Source organism: Periplaneta americana, chromosome 6 (genome assembly GCF_040183065.1).
Source record: "Periplaneta americana isolate PAMFEO1 chromosome 6, P.americana_PAMFEO1_priV1, whole genome shotgun sequence".
NCBI lineage: Eukaryota > Metazoa > Arthropoda > Insecta > Blattodea > Blattidae > Periplaneta > Periplaneta americana.
Genome location: NC_091122.1, coordinates 140,409,209 through 140,430,002, shown reverse-complemented (window position 1 = coordinate 140,430,002; position 20,794 = coordinate 140,409,209). Strand labels below are relative to the sequence as shown.

The following is a 20,794-nucleotide window of genomic DNA, read 5'->3' as shown; positions in this document are numbered from 1 at the left end:
GCTAAGTTCACTTAATAACCTACGTCTCGCCACTACTGTTTTAAATGACGACGTTGTGAACTAAAATTTAATTTTACGTCACAAGATATTCTCGAGTCTTATCAGAAAGATTAATGCAATAATTCAAATCTGATTAATCCGACTAAACGTTTTAACTATTCACTGATCACTGTTATCCACAATTGTCCTATATAATTGTCATAAAAATATACGATTCTACCTTTAATTTTTATCATATATCAGTATTAACTAATATTCTGTTTGTTCATAATAAAATAAAATGTAATGTACGTTAATGCCAGTTATGTATTGACTGTAATAGTAACGTAACATGTATAAACGTAACATAAATGCTTAATAATTATTTTTAAATACTGCACTCTGAATTTTAATACTTAATTCAAATATTTATATGCTGTAAAGTATGATTTCGATAAGACGTGTTTAGTATGACCTTACGAACGTTGTATTCTGTATTTCATTCTGGATTGGTCTATTTATTTAAAGCCAGAGAAGTTGGTGTGTCGTAATGATACAGTGTAACAAATCGAGTGACACGAAGTACCGGTACTATAAAATATACATATTATGTAGAGAAACAGCTTGTTTTGAGGTACACTGAGAATGAAATCTTCGTGACTTCGCTATTAAACTTTTTTTCTGAGCAAAATAAAAACACTTATTTGAGGTTTGTGATTCTGTTATAATTCTCATCAATTTTAGGGAAGATGTGGCAGGAACGTTTACAAAGTCTTAAGATTTTTTATTTCTAAATTATGTTGAGTGTCCTGAGCACTGGATCAAGATTCCTTGCCAATTGACTGGCGTATCGGAGTACTAGCGTGTCTCGCTTCATGTACTTCATGAAGTTCTCCTGACAATCTGGCACAGTCTCTGAGGCGCAGGTCTCTCTGTAGTGGTTCATCTGGGCGAAATTTTTATCCAACACAAGATTTCTGGCCGTTGAGGGCCTTAATATTCTAAGAGTATAATGGTTGAACACTGTAAGCGCACCGTCTGTTGACACAAAACTCTTAACGGACTCGAGTTCTGGACTGAAATTAGCACTTCTTATCGTGTGTCTTAAGATGTGGTGATATTTGGGAACACCATGAAGATCACTTATAGGGAAATCATCGAAGAAATACGCGTTTCGCACTGAGAAAGAAGAATATTTATCGAGCAAATGTGGATCTTCCGTAAGGAGTTGTTGAAACATCTCCTTCCAAGTGGACGTTCTTACTGGCACTATCACTTCGTCGACGTCTATCGGAAGAACGAAACGATGCGAATACAAATTACGATAGTAACAGTCATTGTAAGGCACTACTTCATCTCGTCTCTTCTGCCAGAGATTTGCTTTCAAGTAGCGGGATCTTTGTCTTGGCTTATTTGGCTGTTTGCCTGGTAGACTCAAGGGAATGATTTCGAGTACACCCCTTCTGGAATAATAATCGAGAACTCGCTTCAGATTCGGATGAACACTATATACATACACAAAGAACTTGTCGGCACCTAATATTAGATTCAGTTCTAACCACTCTGCTATTCTCACTGACATGTCACGTATTGTAAAGTCCAAACCTTTGACACACAATGCAAAGTCTTTCCTGGACTCTGACATTGGGGCGGATGGGGGATGTATTGGTAGAAACGTTCTTGGGTAGTCGCAAGGCTTCAAAGTCACTGATACGCCAAGGGGGTAACGTTTTCTTTTTTCGGTGTCGATACTGACATTTCTTGGTATGGGGCAACTGAACAACACTGGATTGTCGGACTCTGTGCTGGAGTTGCTGTCCCATTGGGAGGCCCATATGTCGACTTGCAGCGCCTCCACGACTAGTACTTCTCTGTCATACCACAGTTGGCAGTAGATGGAGGTGTTTCCGTGGCCTTCCACCATCCCGATGATCCTGACGTAATGGTAATTGTGTAGTCTCACATCGTAGTGGGCTGAGTACAAGTGTAGGCCTGACTGAGGTGGGCTCTGCCAATAGATGTTGATGCGACGGATCTGCGAGGACGTCGGCCTTATATGTAGGAGGTTGTTGCAAATGACAGGTACTCGTTGTTCCATTTCCACTTGACGCTCCAAGGAATATGCAACGATAGTCTGCGGCGGTGACCTCAGAAGAGCGAGCTGGAATAATGAAAGGTTGTTCGTTAGAATAGAGAATAGATCAAACTCTAGTGAATACATAATAATATAGTTGAGAAAATTGTAGTTTCAGATTAAGTGTTCATATCGGTTTCATTGAACATGAGACGAATACATTACGTTAAAAACTGTACGTAATGTATAGGAATATTTCTGGTATAGTTTCAGTGTTATCTGTAATATTTATTTGAATAACTGAATTTTGAAATATTAAAAAAATTCGAGAACAGCATCTCCTTAGGAATATTTCTGGTATAGTTTCAGTATTATCTGTAATATTTATTTGAATAACTGAATTTTTAAATATTCAAAAAAATTCGAGAACAGCATCTCCTTACGTTTATTATTCGTCCACGTAGTTGAGAAAATTGTAGTTTCAGATGAAGTGTTCACAAGTATTTCATTCACTTTACATTAAATACTTTATTTATTATATAGGTAAGTCTCTGATATAATTTTAAAACGATTTGCAGTGATATTTACAACACATTTATTGGAATAACTGACGTTTGAAATATAAGCGAAAGAAGTGCAAATACGATTAACTGAATTAAATATCATGATATGTATATAAATGCCTGTATGATAACGATGGGATAATCGAATGAAAAACAGTCAATTATTCGAATATTTTGCATCATTTGATTGTATTGAAATCCATTCGGTTGTTTAAGAGACCGGTTATTTTTCGAATGAAGGCAAATTATTGCTTTTCGGATAAAACATTATTTTCTCTAATGAGTTTGTGCATGATAAGTGATAACTAATTATTGTATGAGCACTTACTCTCATGTCATATTATTCAAGTAACTGTAAAGTGGTTAGCTTGTTTTCAGTTTGAATTACAAGAATTATATTGTGATATAATAAATTCAAATGGTTATTAACACCAGTAGTCAGTGCTGTAACTGCCAAATAATAATACTGCTATCCTTGTCTTGCGTACGTCGCGAGTAATGGATTAATATAGTCTGCAACAATATAATATATTTTAATGCGCACTGACATTATGATCTTCGCTTTTTATATCAGAAAATTCAAACTCCTTAAGTATGTGTATGTCCCTTTAACAATTTATTTATTTATTTATTTATTTATTTATTTAACTAGCTAGCTAGTGAGTACAAATTAAATGCATAAAACAAAAATGTTTCTAGCCACTACCGTAAGCCAGGCTCGTGTACGGTGTGGTCTTAGTCAATAATATAACATAAAATTTACAAGGACAGTTTACTAAATACAGTAAGTAACTTAATTCAAACCAATAAATAACACACAAGAGCAAAAAAGGAAGAAAGAAAAAAAAAGAGGGAAAAATACACATTTATATAAATTGACAATCATAGAGAAGCCAGTGATATTCAATAAAAACATGAATATAGTCGACAGAAGTAAAAGGTAAAAAAATACATTTGTTAATATTTTATATCATGAACAATTTTATAAATTTCTTTTTAAAAGCTTCAATTTTAAAATATTGCAAATTTGGAAAATGGTTTGTAATTTTATTATGAAGTCTTGGGCCGCAACTAGCACCATGTTTAAGAGCTGCAATTGTATGACATTTAGGCTCAATTAATGGGAAAGTAGACTTTTGGTTTAGCTATGCAAATTTTATCTAAATTGATTCGCAACAATGAACACTCACATAGTTTTGAAAGCTGCTCCGTATATTTCTCAGAATTCACGTGAGAAGGCCGAGGCATGATCATCGTTTTAACAGTTGTCAAGAGATGTGCAAGAATAGATTCAGACGTATTTTCTGTTTTGTGTTCTACACGAGATCACTTAGTAATTTCGTGAATTTACTTAATTGTCTTATTACTTATTTTAATGTTGTCCCTTGCATGACCTGCATTATTACGAACCATAATCAATAAATAAACTTAAGGTCATAATAATAATTGCATAATTTCATCAATAAGTAACCAATTATTTTATTGCATTATTTTTCGAATATGAATATAATCGAATGAATTTCATTCGATCAAAAACAATCGATTGTACTATCCCATTTCTAGTGTCGAAACCAATCGTCGCTCTCTACAATATTTCTGACACTTTTTGGCCTTATAATAATTATTGTACATTGTATTAGTGTAGTAAATCCTGCTGTATGTCTCAGTGAATATTCAGCGTTAAATAGCGCATAAATTTCTCTACCAAACGGTCCGTGGTTCAATTCCCAGTGGTGGTGGAGATTTATCATCATTCCACGGGACTGCGTGTTTGTCCCTTGCCTTGTGATTATCCTGTGACGTTTCTGCGGTGACCCTGCATTGTGCTGACTATACGGTCAGGAAGCCCACTGTGTGAGAATATTTAGTTTTGATTCAAAGGAAGGCCAAAAGATCAAGGTGATGCAGCGACTCAAGCAGAAGAAGACGAAAAATTGGTGTAACGAAATTATGCGATCCCTGCGATGTCTATTAGTAAACTCTAAATCACGCATATAACAAGAATGTCCCGTTATTAATTGGACATAGATGGGATCAATAATTTCTGGTATAGAAATGCCTTTCTTTCAAAGGGCCTGGGTATATGTAGGCCTATGTTCCTTCTTTGTATTGCCTTATGCGTTGGTATTACGCCATGCTAACTACATGATCGGGATTCCCGCTGCTCGTGAACACAAAATATTGATTTGAAATTTTCTCAGACGAGTGAGAATAGAACGTAACATAGGGTCTTACTATTACGTTGATCAATTTATTTTCTTTTATCTGTCTGGAAATTCTTTTTCAGACAATACAAGGTGTCACTTCTTCATTCCCATTACAAAAGATAAATAGGCCTAATATTTACTACGTTTTCATGGAGTATTCAGATTGATCTGAATCTGAATACACTTAGCCTACCGTATTGAAATCTTCATGAAAACGGAGACTGAATTCGATCTGAGTCTCAAGGTCGATACACCTAAAAAGTGGGATCGGATCGTATTCAGTTCGAATTGAGTTCCATGAAAACGGGTATCGTATTCAATTCGATCTCAATACGCTAAGCGCGTGATCGATCGTCATTTGTTTGATGTGTCAGCTGTTTTTACCAAGAGCGAGGGCAATATGTATGTTGAAAAAGAGTGTTGTAAAACATAATACTTCGTGTTTTCCTAAAAGTCAATATTACCATTATTCATTAACAGCCAAAATATTAAGTTTTCATGCGCCTCATTTCGAAAACACAATATTGTTTATATGTAACTAATGCCTACAGAGTGACCAACACGCTAATATGTGGATGACATGTTAACCAACATAACTACTTTCGAAACTTCAGCTTCCGTACCTAGATCGTTTTCAATACGTATCGAAAATTACATGAAAACAGGAATCGTATTCAGTACGGATTGTTTTCAGATCAATTTGAATACTCCATGAAAACGTAGTAATTATTAAGTCAGTATTTTATTTATTCCTTATTGAGTGAATAATTTTATTAGGAACCATACATTTTTACACTTCCACGTTTATTTTCATTTGCTTAAAACCATTGTTTTTTATTATTTTATTGTCTATTCGTGGATGAATACCAACTGAAGGTTTTCCCTTATAAGTAGAAACTAATGGTGTTTATCATAAAGGTATTAGCATATTATTGCTGTTAAATTAAACATTATGCAAATTAAAGTACGTGCGTAGTTTCGTGCATATTACAGCGATAATCACATTAATAACAGATATTAATTGTCATAAAAGAACTTAAGACAATGCCTCATGAATGTGATTGAATATTCAACACCGTGCAGCGTTTTGAGGCAAGGCTTGTAATCAAGGGGGAAAATATCCATTCAAATCGATGGTTCTTTGAACTCCCTCCTGTTGAATATAAGTCTGTATTGTCTGAAAAGTATATCGAATACTAAACACGCACATTAAACCGGTTTATTTTCGACAGTGAATTATATTTACATCGTCTTCAATGTAGGACTGCTCAATGACAGAACGTAATGGCTGACTACTTACATTCTTATTACAATACATACGTTTTTGAAGTGGTGCATTTCGAAGTTCGCATCTGAAAGATCGCGTCGTAATCAAAACTTGTTATTCCGATACAGTATTTACAGTTTGCTTTTTTTTTTAACAACACTATAAGTAAATTTTAGTGATCTTAGACATTGTTGAAGTATATTAGTGTGTGTCATTTCAATTACTTAGAGCAGCGATTCTCAACCTATGGTATGCGTACCACTAGTGGTACGTGAGCCACTGCTGGGTGTTACTTCAACAAAGTGTGAAATAAAAATATGCATTACCATAAAACATAAACAAATAATATACCTGTTTCCAAATTTTCAAACAATGAAAAAGTTAAACAAAATGATTTAAATAATGTGTGACTTCAGAATTTTTGGATTAGTGACTCATTTTCTATTGATTACACCTTGCCAGAATCCTTAACTACTTTTGAGAAAGACGAGTTCTCTTGTAATGGAAGTCTGAGGCAAGTGATCAAGAGAATGAATTTAATAGACTTTTGATTGGCAAGAGGAAATTAATATTCTTATCATCTCGGAACTTCTGATTGAGATTCTGGCTGATATGTACATATATTATCAGGCAGTACATCTCACTTGACGATATTTGTTAGAGGAAGAACAATTATTTTTATATATCTGATGTCTGATTAGTGTAATATGTAGCTAATCGGCGATATATGCAATGGAGGGGGAAAGGAATTGGCTACCCTACCCCATTTTCGCCTGGCTTAGTTGCCTCATAAGTGGTGCCTTATTGATATCACTTGTGAGATTCAGATCTATATTCGGACAGTTGGCAAAACAACAACACATCTCGGAAAATCCGTAAAACTTTTTATGGTGTTCACAACTACTTACTTTTGTAAGTTTTCTTCTCTAATTTATTGAAAAAATAAGTACAGGAATAATTAGAATGTTGAACTTGATTTGAGGCTCAAATCAACTCAATTGAACCTTGGCATAAAGAAGTTGTGTTTTGCATAACAAATACAACCTTCACACTGAACTGTGTTTATTTATTTCAGTTACAGATACTATGTGTTTATGTTGTAATTTTTTAGTATTTAATCATTTACATTATATAAGATACAGGGTTAGGCCTATATTAATTTTTTCTGTATATTTTATCGAATACTCCATTGAATAAATTCAAAGAGGGACTGTTCCTTAATTAAACAAGCCTAAATAAAGCAATAAATTATTAATATTGGGGCATAGAAATGCAAATTGTGATCCTAGGAATGACAGAAGACGTTTACCCATAATAACTAAATTTGGTAAGTGGTACAGCTAATATTGTAAATTAAAAATAGTGGTACGTCATTGGAAAAGGTTGAGAACCGCTGACGTAAAATGTGTTGTATGTTAAGCTTATTAAAAGGTTACGTAATTAGGTATTAGGAGTATTTTAATAGATATTTAAATAACCTATTACTATTATTATTATTATTATTATTATTATTATTATTATTATTATTATTATTAACAGATCTACTACGGTCTAACACTTGAAGGCTGATAACGATTATTATTATTATTATTATTATTATTATTATTATTATTATTATCATCATCATCATCATCATCATCATCATCATGAGCCTTACTGTCTCGTGCCAGCGTTATTTAGATCGTCCTAAATTTCTTCGTCCTCTTGGGATATAAGATTTGTTTAGGCCATCTAGTATGATCCATCCTCTTGACATTCTCTTTCCACTGGAGTCTATATTTCTATAGATAATTAACGATAGGATTAATTTGAAGTTATTTGACAATGTCTTCATTCCGACGGTGGTAAAATAATGAACATCCTGCAGTTCTTCGCATAAATCGTATTTCGGCTATTGTCAACCGTCTCTCATCACTGCTTTATCGCCCATGCCTCACTGCCATATTGATATTGCTTTATTGCCATAAAACACAAAGTATACAGGCATAGTAAAACATATATATATATATATATATATATATATATATATTAACATTTGTATTTAAAAAATCATTAACATTATACAGACATTCCTTTGTTAAAAAAGACTTAATTTTACTTTTAATCACATTATCAGGCAAACATATCAAATTAAGAGGTAAACTATTATAAAATTTAACTGGCATAAAAGACCAATTCTTTTTAGACATACTAAAGTTACTATTTCATTTATATGACGTGATTCCATTTTCGACCAATGAAGTGTAATGGAGTTTTTAATTCCAACCAATCATAGTCAGACATCGCGATAATTTTTGCAGCTATATTTATCGCCATCAATTTATCGCATGGTCGTTCATTTGTTTAGTCAGTGTCGCCAACTGCTCCTCCGTAAATCGATGAGCATGAATCCATTAATATGCATCTACACCAGGCATGTCAAACCCTGCACATTGTGCAATCGCGCACATTGTGCAGTAGTTTCTGTGCGATGTGCACTTTCTATTCCCCTACCTGGAGGGAGTGAATCGCCTTGGAGGGGAACGTGACAGGGCTATACAGACCTGCAACAGCAAATCAGCTTTTCTTTCAGTAACTCAGTTTCAGTACGGGTACTGATTTGGCTGTCTGTGAATGAGTTATGATAAATAAAGTGAGGAGTTCACAGATAACGAAGAGGGGAAATTATGAATCAAATAACATAATTGTTATAATGTTTTCCTCAGCCAACAATAATTGTTTTAAAATGAAAGGTTTTGATCTACCCATGTCGAGGTAATAGTATTGTGACAGTTTAGATCAGATTAGTAAAGTTAATCAGTACTCTCACGGCAAAACGAACTTGACATTGGCGTTGTTTTAGAGTCTGTACTAACACACCCATCAAAGATTAGATGACTTACGACTTTCATTTCATAAGCTGGTAAGTGATGACAATATTGTGAGGAATGCATTAAGGCTCTTGAGGTTGTAAGCAACTATTTGCAAGGCGGAAAAATTTTCTGGAAAAATATATAATGGCAAATTTTCCGTCTCACGTCACTATATTATGTATGCTAATATACTTACATTAATAAATCTTTAAACCTGACATAAATAGAATATCGTCGCTTCGCAGCTTGTGAACGACACTTTTAATTTCTTTCAGTAACACTCCCAACTTGTCGATACTTGCTCTCAACGTTTTCCAAATAAACTATATGTGAATTTAAATTCAAAGCTTAATTTATATAATTTATTAATATTAATGTTAATTTATATTGACATACAGCAAGGAAATTATTTCAGTGTAAAAACTTCACAATGTCCTACTGCATGTAATTAATTGGGAGTAATTATTTTCTTCAACATTTGTGTACCAATGGTCCCAATAAATAATCATGCTTGACGAACAATGAAAGAATAGGGTCTATTATTTAAAATAATTAGTACCTACTACGTAAAATGAAATACTGTGTTCGTTTTTTGTTGTTTCGAAATTCCTGCAATATTCTTTTTCTTCAAATACTATATAAAAATCATATTAATAAATTATGCTTTACAAACCACTACTTTGTCAAGTATAACTGAGTAAGCCTAAAGTTTTTTGTATTGCAATTGTCAAATATAGACACTGATAATAACAGCTGTGTTTTTTTTTCCTTCTGCTAAGTGTATTTATGATGTCCAAATGCCTATTTAATCCAACCCTAGAAGCGCAGAATAGATTATTGTACACCCCTCCAACTAAGAACTGGTAATAGCAACCCTTGACTGATGCAATCCGCACAGACCGGCGATCCGCGCACATAACTGCACATTCAGAGTCTGATTTCTGACATACCTGCTCTACACGGTTAAACTTTTCTTTCATCTTTACGCATTATTATCTAAACACTCTTTTAATCGAGAAAGTTATTATTGTTTTTTTAATGACTGTTTCTTAGCTGATCTTCTTGCCTCATATTTTGATGGAAGATTGCTTAGATGTTAAAGAACATGAATGTTAAATTTCCTGGTTAGAATTTCCTCTATTCGTTCTAAATAATGTTGTCACGTGTATTAGATATACTTCAATCTGCTCACACACAAAAACCAACTACGAACAATTATTAATAGATATACTTCAATCTGCTCACACACAAAAACCAACTACGAACAATTATTAATAGATATACTTCAATCTGCTCACACACAAAAACCAACTACGAACAATTATTAATAGATATACTTCAATCTGCTCACACACAAAAACCAACTACGAACAATTATTAATAGATATACTTCAATCTGCTCACACACAAAAACCAACTACGAACAATTATTAGTGGATATACTTCAATCTGCTCACACACAAAAACCAACTACGAACAATTATTAATAGGAAAAAGGCCAGTGGAAACATATCGGGGAAGTATAAATTATCTTTATATGCGAAGTAAATGTACAGTCAGCTTACCTAGCTAAGTTCAGTAGTTTTTACAAGCGGTCAAAATGATGCCGGGATAATTAGGCCACTTGAATTTCTCACGCCGGCGCTGCCTTACCATCATTTATAAATTAAGTGTACCAAAGAAATGCAATAAAATTATGCACGACCTTGAGCGGGAAGGAATAACACAAGATTTGCCTCAACTCACGCTTTTGAATGAATCCTCGCTGTTTACTAACATTCCAAACGTAAATATGCAAATATCGCCTCATTCATAGTAGTTTTTATAGTTACTTAGAATCAGAATATTCTTATTTATGGAAATAAGTGTTGCAAAACAAGATTTATCGTTGTACAACGTGAGAGTGAAGTTCATTTTCCACTTTTTAACCTCCCCGATTTAGAATAAAATTGAAATTTTATATCTCAACTATTTTTTGTTGTTTACTTATTTTTCAAAGGATAATTTTTATTCTTTTAACGTATCGAATCTATGTTCAAATTCCGGAAGACTGAACTGTTGTATACATTTTATTTGTAAACTCCGTTTGACTTTTAGAACTAGATTATATGTTAAATTAAATTCTTTATCTTCCAAAAGGCATTTTTATTATTTTAAATGTACTCTATTTAAGCTGTGGAATTTTATACCTGAGCTATTTTATATTGTGTACTTAAGCAGAGACCCTATAGTACCAATTTTAAATTAATCATCCTTAAGTAAAAGTATTATACAGATCTATAGGAAAATTGTACTTTTGATTATTTATCTTAGGATTGCTGAGCTCTTGTGTATTTGTGAAAATAATAAGTTATAATTTTCTTTGTACTCGATTACTTTTTAAACAAAATGAAATTACATTAATGTTCATGCACAGAAAAGTTTTTATCCAAATAATCTGAAGCTATAGCTGAGCAATTAATGTAATCCTATAGATAAGCTGTAAAAGTTGCATGCTTCCAGCTGGTTTAGATCCTGAGAAAAAGGTACATAAGTTGTGAATATTTAACTTCTGAGAAAATGAGCTACAGAGTAAACATTAGCAAAACTCTCGTTTTCAAAAACACAGATAATACTGAACTTATTTGAAAATTCACAACAAAGTCAGTTGTTACAATCTTCAACAGTGCCACCAACTTATGAAAGAAACATTTAACTACAAAATCATTTTCCAAATAGTTTCAGAAATATTTATATTTTTATGCAATGGTACGGAAGGAGAAAAAAATCAGTTTGACATCTAAAACGTATTACGTAATTAAAACATTTATAATTATAATTTTAAAATACATTATAAACCAAATTACGCATTAAATTCCGAATAATTATTTGGGATATAAAATCAAATTTTACTTTATTTATTTGTCTGTCTTAGCACGTCTGCCTCCAGGCTAACCGTCCCGGGTTCGATTCCCGGTGGAGTCAGAAATTTTCATGTAAAATTTCTACCTTGTCGCTAGGAGAGATGGCGGTGCAAAACTTGTAATCACTAAATTGTGCACCAATATGCTTGGGTTAAATCCCAAATCTCTTAGAAGTGCAAGTAAAATTTCCGTGTTTTCCCTAATCGTTTGTGAATTTTCTCCTAACATATTCACATTATCCGCATAGACAAGAAGCTGATGAAACCCGTTCAATTCCAAATCCTCTCTGTTATCCTGAACTTTCCTAATGGGATATTCTAAAGCGAAGTTAAAAAGTAAAGGTGATAGTGCATCTCCTTTCTTTAGCCCGCAGTGAATTGGAAAATCATCAGATAGAAACTGGCCTTTACGGACTCTGCTGTAAGTTTCACTGAGACACATTTTAATTAATCGAACTAGTTTCTTGGATATACCAAATTCAATAAGAATATTATATAAAACTTCTCTCTCAACCGAGTCATATACATTTTTGAAATGTTTTTAAATTCAAATCACACTAATTATAATAAAATTCATAACTACAGGAATTAACAACTCTGACCAAATGAAATGCAATTATTTTGTTATTTTATAGATTTGAAATTACTGTATTAACTATCACTTACGGATTTGCTACGGTATATTAATACATAAAATACGTCTCGCCACTAATATTACTTATGTGATATTAAATTTATAAATGGCAATGAGGTGTGAAGGATCTCACATTAAAATAAGACCGTCGCATTTAATTAATTCTTTTTTTACATTTCCTGCCATGACATACAAATCTGCGTTTAACAACTTCCTGCATTCTCGCAGCCTCTGGAAGACAGGTGATAAAGTACTCTAAATTATTAATGAGGAAATAAGGCGTGACTTCCTGACCAAACTACAGCGTTCATTCTCTTTCATCATCTTAATATGGCCGGATGAATGCCGGTTGTACAGCGGTAATGAAGATGTCACATTTAAGTGATAATACGCGATTCGTATTCTTTTTGTAAATCCGGAACTGTTTTCACATCTGTTATGTAGAAAACTCACTTTAAACATACCTATAAACAAGTGATTTATTTTAAAACATTTAGACCTTCCGCCAATTTTAAACACCTCGAATTCTAAAGTTTTGTGTTATTCAGTTATTGTATGTTCGTTATACCATATAAAAAATATATATTACGTGAAAAATAAATTTACGCAATAAAATGTCATTAAAATAAGATAGGGTTTTGTAATATTGATGTGAACTATGTACGATATTATGATTTCAGTATACTTTCACAGACATTTCGAAAGCCACTTTCTTTGTTCTGCTTCGTTGAAAAAGAAATGGCGAATTTTTAATTACTGTAAGATCGTTAAATGTTCAACTTTTTTTCCCCGCTGTAATGGCTTTTGACTTCGCTCTCCAAGCTTACAATAACGCACACTGAAGACTAGTTAAATACCTTCACAATGCATTTAAGACAAAAAAAAAAAAAAAAAAAAAAACAAATAGTTGAGATCACATTGATATTTTACAGTATATTCATGAGAGACCAGATTCGGCGATCAAATTCCATAAAAACCTATGAAATTCGTATTGTTTCAGTCCATCATTGTTTTAAAAATATTTTCCCTTATTTGTTAGGTGGTCTTTGGCTGCAATGCCATCTAATTGAAAAGCTTGAAGTAATATCTGCCGAATAATATCGCTTATACTATATATTACACGTATCTATGAATAAGTACTCTATTCATAAAATTAAAAACTACATCATTTCATTGGTACTGTTAAATTAATTAGAAAACGTTCTGTTCAGTGAGAGAAATATTTGCAGATATACAGAAAATTAAAAGAGTTCCTACGTTATGACTTTATGAGCTGTAATAAATATCCGTTCTAGATGCTAATGTTAAAAAATGTACGTAATTTTTTAGGCGATTAAAATTCTTAGAAATGCTAATTCTTTCTACCCAAATATTCGCAAGCACCACTATTGTCGTCATAAATAGATAGAGAGTTGAGAAGTTCATGTCACTTAGGGCCGTATTCATAGATATTTTTAGCGCGGTCTTCCGTTGGATGATCAGCGTTTTTCGTATTCATAAACCAGTGTTAGCGATAGGATATGATTTGAATTCTGTACTAGTAACCAGTGGATAGCCGAGGCTAGCTTAGTACGCTCGTAACGCGTGCTGCGAAATGTCTATGAATAGCATCCTTATAGTTTACAGACGTACGAAAGCTACGGAGGTAAAATTCTCGTTCTTTGAGTCCCTGGCACTAGGAGAGCAATGGTCAACATCGCGATTTGGGCGTTTTGATTGAAGAAAAGAATTCCTTGTGCTTATTTCATAGAAGGCTAAGTGTGTTTCAGAAAGAGGAAAAATTCTCTTGTCTTCTCCCAGGATCTAACCTACGCCCTTCCACTCTGATGTCAAGTCGACCAATCAACTGACGTTTGTCGGTTACGTCAGAAAGGAGTAGTCTAATTATTCAGAAACCGTCGGTGTCTTCTTTTCGCATCACTTCAAACACAAGTGGAAACGATTTTTCGCACATTATCTGACACTTGGAGGATCACTTGAAACGCAAGTTCTGGAGCCGGTCCGCGGTTCAAGTGAGAAGTAACACAGCAATACGTACCGGTGCGTCCAGTTCAGGATTGAGGGTACTGTCCAGGTCGTACGAGGGTACAGCTGTCACAGATACGGGCAGGTCTGTGTTGAGGAAGCCGGCGAGAGTGAGGCAGACGCACGCGAAGATGAGGCCGGCCAGCCAGTGGGCTCGCCGCAGGCTCTGGCGGTGATACTGACAGCAGCAGCCACGCACGGAGCCGTGCATGGGCTGCGGCATCCTTCGCCACACTGCGCGGCGCGCCAACTACTGTGCCCACACCAGCCGGCACACGCTGTCCTGCGCCCCTCTCCTCCCGTGGGCAGGACTCACATGCCGTCGAAATGGATCTTTCTTGCACGAGTATGACACGTATCATTCTTTTTGAGTGGACTGCTAAATGAACTGTAATTCGTAAGAAGGTCAAGGCAAAATGATTCTAATGCCCACGTGCATCAACGTCGGTATTGTAACCACCGGTTAAAATTGTCACCTAACCCGTGGTTAAGCATTTTTACAGTGGATCGACCTCGGTTACGACTTAAATAGGAGGTTAACCACAGTAATCTCTAACCAGCCATATTTTTCGAGCGGTTAAGGGAGATAACCAGTGATTAGTAGACCAAGTAAAGCAAAATGGCGGCCAGAGCCACAGGTGTTTATTTTGAAGACGATTATTATTATACAGTACTTGAATTACTTGGATAGAGCGTGAGCGTGGAAAGAGAGAATTCTTATGAGGAATTTGGTGACAGAAAATTTCAGGAGGGATTTCGTTTATCAAAATATACAAATGGATCACTTGATATAACACAAAACAGTCATATTTCTCCTATGAATCGGGTGCTTATGTAACGATTCTATGTAACTATTATTTTCTGTATTTTAAGAGGGAATACTCGAATACCGGTATCTCTTTCTCTATGTCACTGGCTGAACAAAGAGAGGTTATGGATGGATCTTAGGATAATGCATAATTCCCTGGTGTAAATGGGATCCTGGATCGTACACACATTCCTACTAATCTTCTGCATGCTTTTCCTTTATGGATATTACTTCTTTTTTATATAATATATTTACATCTAGTAAGTAAGTATATCAATACTTCAACCTCACATTGGGATATAATCATTTTTGCATTCAATTTTCCATTTTGTACGATTTTAACCTAACAACACTGAAAAACAATGAAATGCAACTCGTAAATATAACAGTACCGAAAGGCAAACAAATGCAACGCGAAAATGTAGGACACGTTCATTTTGATGTATAATGGAGTGACCATAGTCGTTTTTAGACGTTGACTATTATCTTTGCAGTGGTATGGATGCTTTCCTTTAGTCATTTTGTAGAAACAGTGTACCATCATAGACTTTACTCTGGTTAAATGAGGTGTCAGCTAGCCATGTTTAAGTAATCGGTGATTGTGAATGGTGCACAGAAATTACATGTTAACCACGGTTACTGTTTAACCATCGTTTCGTAATCTATGATTACTGCGTTTTTAACCGATGTTGATGCACTTTGCCATAAACATTTTAAGGCCATCAGGCAGTGTTGATCAGAATATTGACCCTCCATCATTATTGTGTCCGTTCTCCTTCACGTCGTCGCCATTGTCGTCATCATAATCATGATGAAGACCTGAACCTATCACCAGTCTTCGTTCCTATTAAACAAATTTTTCTAGTTGGATGAATTTTTTTACATAAAAAAGTAAGAAAAAATCAGTTTTCGTTTTTTCTTTCTACGAAAATGTTCCTTAGCATTTAGGAAGTTGATAGTAAGAGATATTTTTGCTTCTACGTCTGCGAATAGAAGCATTTGAAATGTGGATATGGAGAAGAATGGAACGTGTGAAGTGGACAGACAGAATAAGAAATGAATCTGTGTTGGAAAGAGTGGGTGAAGAAAGAATGATGCTGAAATTGACCAGGAAAAGAAAAAGGAATTGGATGGGTCACTAGCTGAGAAAAAAAACTGCCTACTGAAGGATGAACTTGAAGGAATGGTGAACGGGAGAAGAGTTCAGGGTAGAAGAAGATGATAGACGACATTAATATATATGTACCATATGAGGAAACAAAGAGGAAAGCAGAAAATAGGAAAGACGGGAGAAAGCTGGGTTTGCAGTGGAAGACCTGCTCTTGGACAGAACACTAAATGAAATGAAATGGCGTCGTCTTTGAGGTCCAGGAGCGATTTTTATATGGGCCTGCTTCATACGTCAGTATTGCATCCTCTTTCACATATTTGCCTTTTTCTAGAAATTACATTTTTATATGTTAAAAATGCTCCATGTGCATGCAGTCTTCACCAAATTCAATGAAAATATTCGTATGTGTCCATGCATATATTACCTGAGATATAACGTTGAGAAATTTTAAATATATCTTGACAGTTGAGAGCTAAAAATGTTATGCTGTATAAATAGAAAATATGAAAATATAAATGTCTGAGTTTCAAAAAATGTTTGTGCCTAAACTAACCCAGATATCATGAATTTTTCAAGGCTAAAATATTTCCCGCGAATAAGAGACCATATGAAAAAAATATGAACTTGCTGTATTCAAACGCAATGCACTTGGAACATTTTGATTATGTCGCTAATTCGCATAATATAAATAAAATTCAACTTCGAAACTAGCAGTCTGATTGAGCTGCAGATTTGCACATACATTATTTTAATGCCTCTAACAAACAGTTTAAACATGAAATAAATCGGATTAAAGCTGTAAAAATTTCAAAACTCAGTCCTAGTGTCCATTGGCGCCGTTGTGTCAACTGAGCAGTAGTCTAGAGCTGTTTTTTTTAATTAGTAACTACGCTGTATCAACTACTTTGTTATTTAGCGTCGGTAGAATTGGTGTTAGCGAGATGTTATTTGGCGAGATGAGGTCAAGGATTTGCCATAGATTCCCTGACATTCACCTTACAGTTCGGGAAACCTCGAAAAAAAACCAACCAGTAATCGCTCTAAGCGGGAATGAAACCCACGCCCGAACTCAGCCCCAGATCAACAGATAAACGCGCCTGCCACCTGAACTACGCCGGTGGCTGTAGCGTTGGTACAACTCCCGATAGCGAGTTGGCATTTCGATATGAGTCTGAAGATTCGGCGTAGAATTGCCTTACATTTGCCTCATAGTTGTAGAAAACCTCGGGAATAAACTCTCCTATGTAATCAGCTCTAGCGAGATTCGAAGTCGTATTTGAGAAGAGAATGAAATATTAAAAATACTTCACTTTATCATAAATATAAACTTAAAATCTAAAACGGAAGGCAGTAGTTTTAAATGACATCTCGAAGACGCTACTCGTAGCTGATAATGACGAGGGTGGATTCATTCATTCATAGTTTTCTGCCCAAGGGCAGGTCTTTCGCTGCAAACACAGCATTCTCTATTCTTTCCTATTTTCTGTCTTCCTCTTTTTATCCGCACAATATCCATATACCTTAATGTCATGTCATCTGATATCTTCTTCTGCCCCGAACTCTTCTCCCGTTCATCATTCCTTCCAGTGCATCCTTCACCAGACAGTTTCTTCTCAGCCAGTGACTCAATCAATTTCTTTTTCTCTTCCTGATCAGTTTCAGCATCATTCATTCTTCACCCACTCTTTCCAGCACAGCTTCATTTCTTATTTTGTCTGTCCATTTCACATACTCCATTCTTCTCTCTATCCATATTTAAAAAAAATGATTCTAGTCGTTCCTCTTCACTTCGTCGTAATATCCATGTTTCTGTCCCGTACAATGCCACACTCCACACAAAGCACTTCAGTAGTCTTTTCCTTAGTTCTTTTTCCAGAGGTCGGCAGAAGATGCTCCTTACAAGCTTCCTTTGCCATTGCTATCCTCCTTTTTGACTTCCTGGAGGATAGCTGCAACTCATGTTACTGCTTGTAGTACACACGAATTATTTCAAGCTGTCCACTTGCTCTATTGCCTTATTTAGTATTCGCACATTTACCTTCTTTATTTTCTTACGATAACTATTGTCTTCGTCTTGTTTGCATTTATCTTCATCCCATACTACTCACAGATGTCATTTAGCTCCATTAGCATATCCCTTAGTATCATCTCCTCTTCTGCTAACAACGCCATGTCATCACCAATTCTTATACACTTTATTCTTCTTACTCCTACTATCACTGCTCCCATTTCTGGAAACACTGTGGTGGTGTATAATATAGAAATATCTTGCAGAATTAAATTATATTCTTCATATTTATTCTAACTGAAAGACATAATCAATAGCAAATAATAACAACGGATGAGAACTTCGGTTGCAGTGGTTCCAAACTTCAGTGTTATATTAATCAGATTTACAATTTTAATTCAAGTATGGTAGAAAATATGAGATTTACGTTTTCACTAATAATAATAATAATAATAATAATAATAATAATAATAATAATAATAATAATAATAACCTTAAAAGATTTACATAGGCCAAGACTAATAAAAAATGCTTTCAGATTGAGAAAGGGATAAAAAAAATAGAAACATATAAGCTTATGTTTTATATTTTATTTTATTCATTTATGTATTTACTTTGCTAATAATTATAACATAAAATATAATCTGAACAGATAAAATTTTAGCTCACCCCTGAAAGAGTAGAACTCGTGCTCAGGGGCGGATTCCTGAATTTAAATTGAGAAGTATATAATACAATTTGTTTTATGTCTACTATACAATAAGAATATATGAATTTAAAATTTTTCATTATTTATAAAATCCATACATAACATTTTTGATTTAATACTATAACTATTAGAATTTACAAGATTAGGGTATTGAAATATAAATTTGTTATATGTTCTTGGGCCTAAATTACTACTGTGATTAAATACTGTAGCAGTGTTGCATTTTGGTTCAAACAACCTTAAAGAATTCATACCTTTCGTTTCATAACTGTGAGAATACAATTCAAAGTTATTTCGATTAACTAATCAAAAGAAAATCTGTCTAGAAACAAAAGAGGATGCAGTCATATAGGAAATTATTGCGTTTTTTAAAACGTCTTGAATATGAATTGTATATTACGAACCTGTAAGTTGATTGACAAATTATTAGAGAACGCTTAGAATATTCTTTAACGACATTGAAAAATAATGAGATTTGTAAACAGTAACGATGCTCTGATTATAGATCACATTTCTGTGCCAAAATCATTTTAATCCAAAACTTTCATCTGATCATCTCTTTGGTAATGTATTTTTTCGTGCATGATGTTACAACCAGTAAACTATTATATAAATTCCGTATCTTCCACATGCTATTAATCTTGTTTTGAAATTGTAATTTTAGCATTGGATTTAGTCGTGATTTCCATCTAAGGTCAGAGCGCTTCCCATAATGTTCTTATGAGTGATATTGCCGAGATGCAGCTCTAAAACCTCTCTTGCTTCCAGTAGTATTCAGAAATTCACGAGATGTTCTCGAACAACATGTTGTATATTTAGTCGTGACTACATCATCACAATATATCACTTACTAAGACGTTTCACATTTGTGTGCAAAATGTACAATAAACTTGTATGTTTGTTGAATATTAAATATAACCCAAAAGCACCTAATTACTTCCCTTATTCGGTATAGTCGGTATGATATTGAACTCGTGTTTTACGAGTGGTAAAACCTCTTAATATAATCTGTTATATGAAAAAAGTTTCAAAATCTTTTAAAATGAAACTAATATATCTTCTGCTACAGTATTTATGTCTTGTCAAGAAATGTATTTATTTTTAGATCAAGATTTGTTATTTTTGGCTACGAAAAGCGGGCTAGTGTGCAGTTTTGATTATTGTATCATGTTTTTACTTTTTATAATATTGTAAGTATAGAGAGAAATTGTGATTCCGCTAATAGTAATTTATGATACAAGTTCGTGAAGTGGGTAGTATTTTGACAGGAGTGTATGTTTGAGAAACGAGGCTTGCCGAGTTTCTCAAATACACGATTGTCAAAATACAACTTCACGAATGTGTAGGTCCTACCATACAATGTTTTTTTTTTCGATAGCCTCAAATTATTTCTTCACGCACGCTTTGCTTACTTCACGCACTGGTGTTATTACTTCACGCACACTATGCTCACTTCACGCACTGGTGTTGAAAAGGCTCATTTCACAAACTGCTAACAGAGCGTGAAGTGTAGAAAAAAATATGTTATAGATTTTAGCAGAAATGTATGTTGTACAAGAACACGTATAATTTTATTATCTATAAGAAGTCCTGAATTTGTCCGTACTTCTGATGAATGACTGATTTCTTATTTACTGTCGCAGAAATTCTATATT

General features: G+C 34.2%; 1 protein-coding gene across 1 annotated transcript; it reads right to left on the bottom strand.

Moving 5' to 3' along the window:
* Positions 1-679: 679 nt before the first annotated feature.
* LOC138701816 (beta-1,4-galactosyltransferase galt-1-like) lies at positions 680-14,783 on the bottom strand. The gene is made up of 2 exons (XM_069829094.1): positions 14,517-14,783; positions 680-2,140 (listed from the first exon to the last, which is right to left on the bottom strand). Exons 1-2 carry the CDS (start codon positions 14,724-14,726, stop codon positions 770-772), a joined length of 1,581 nt encoding a protein of 526 aa, XP_069685195.1. The 5' UTR covers positions 14,727-14,783; the 3' UTR covers positions 680-769.
* Positions 14,784-20,794: the final 6,011 nt, after the last annotated feature.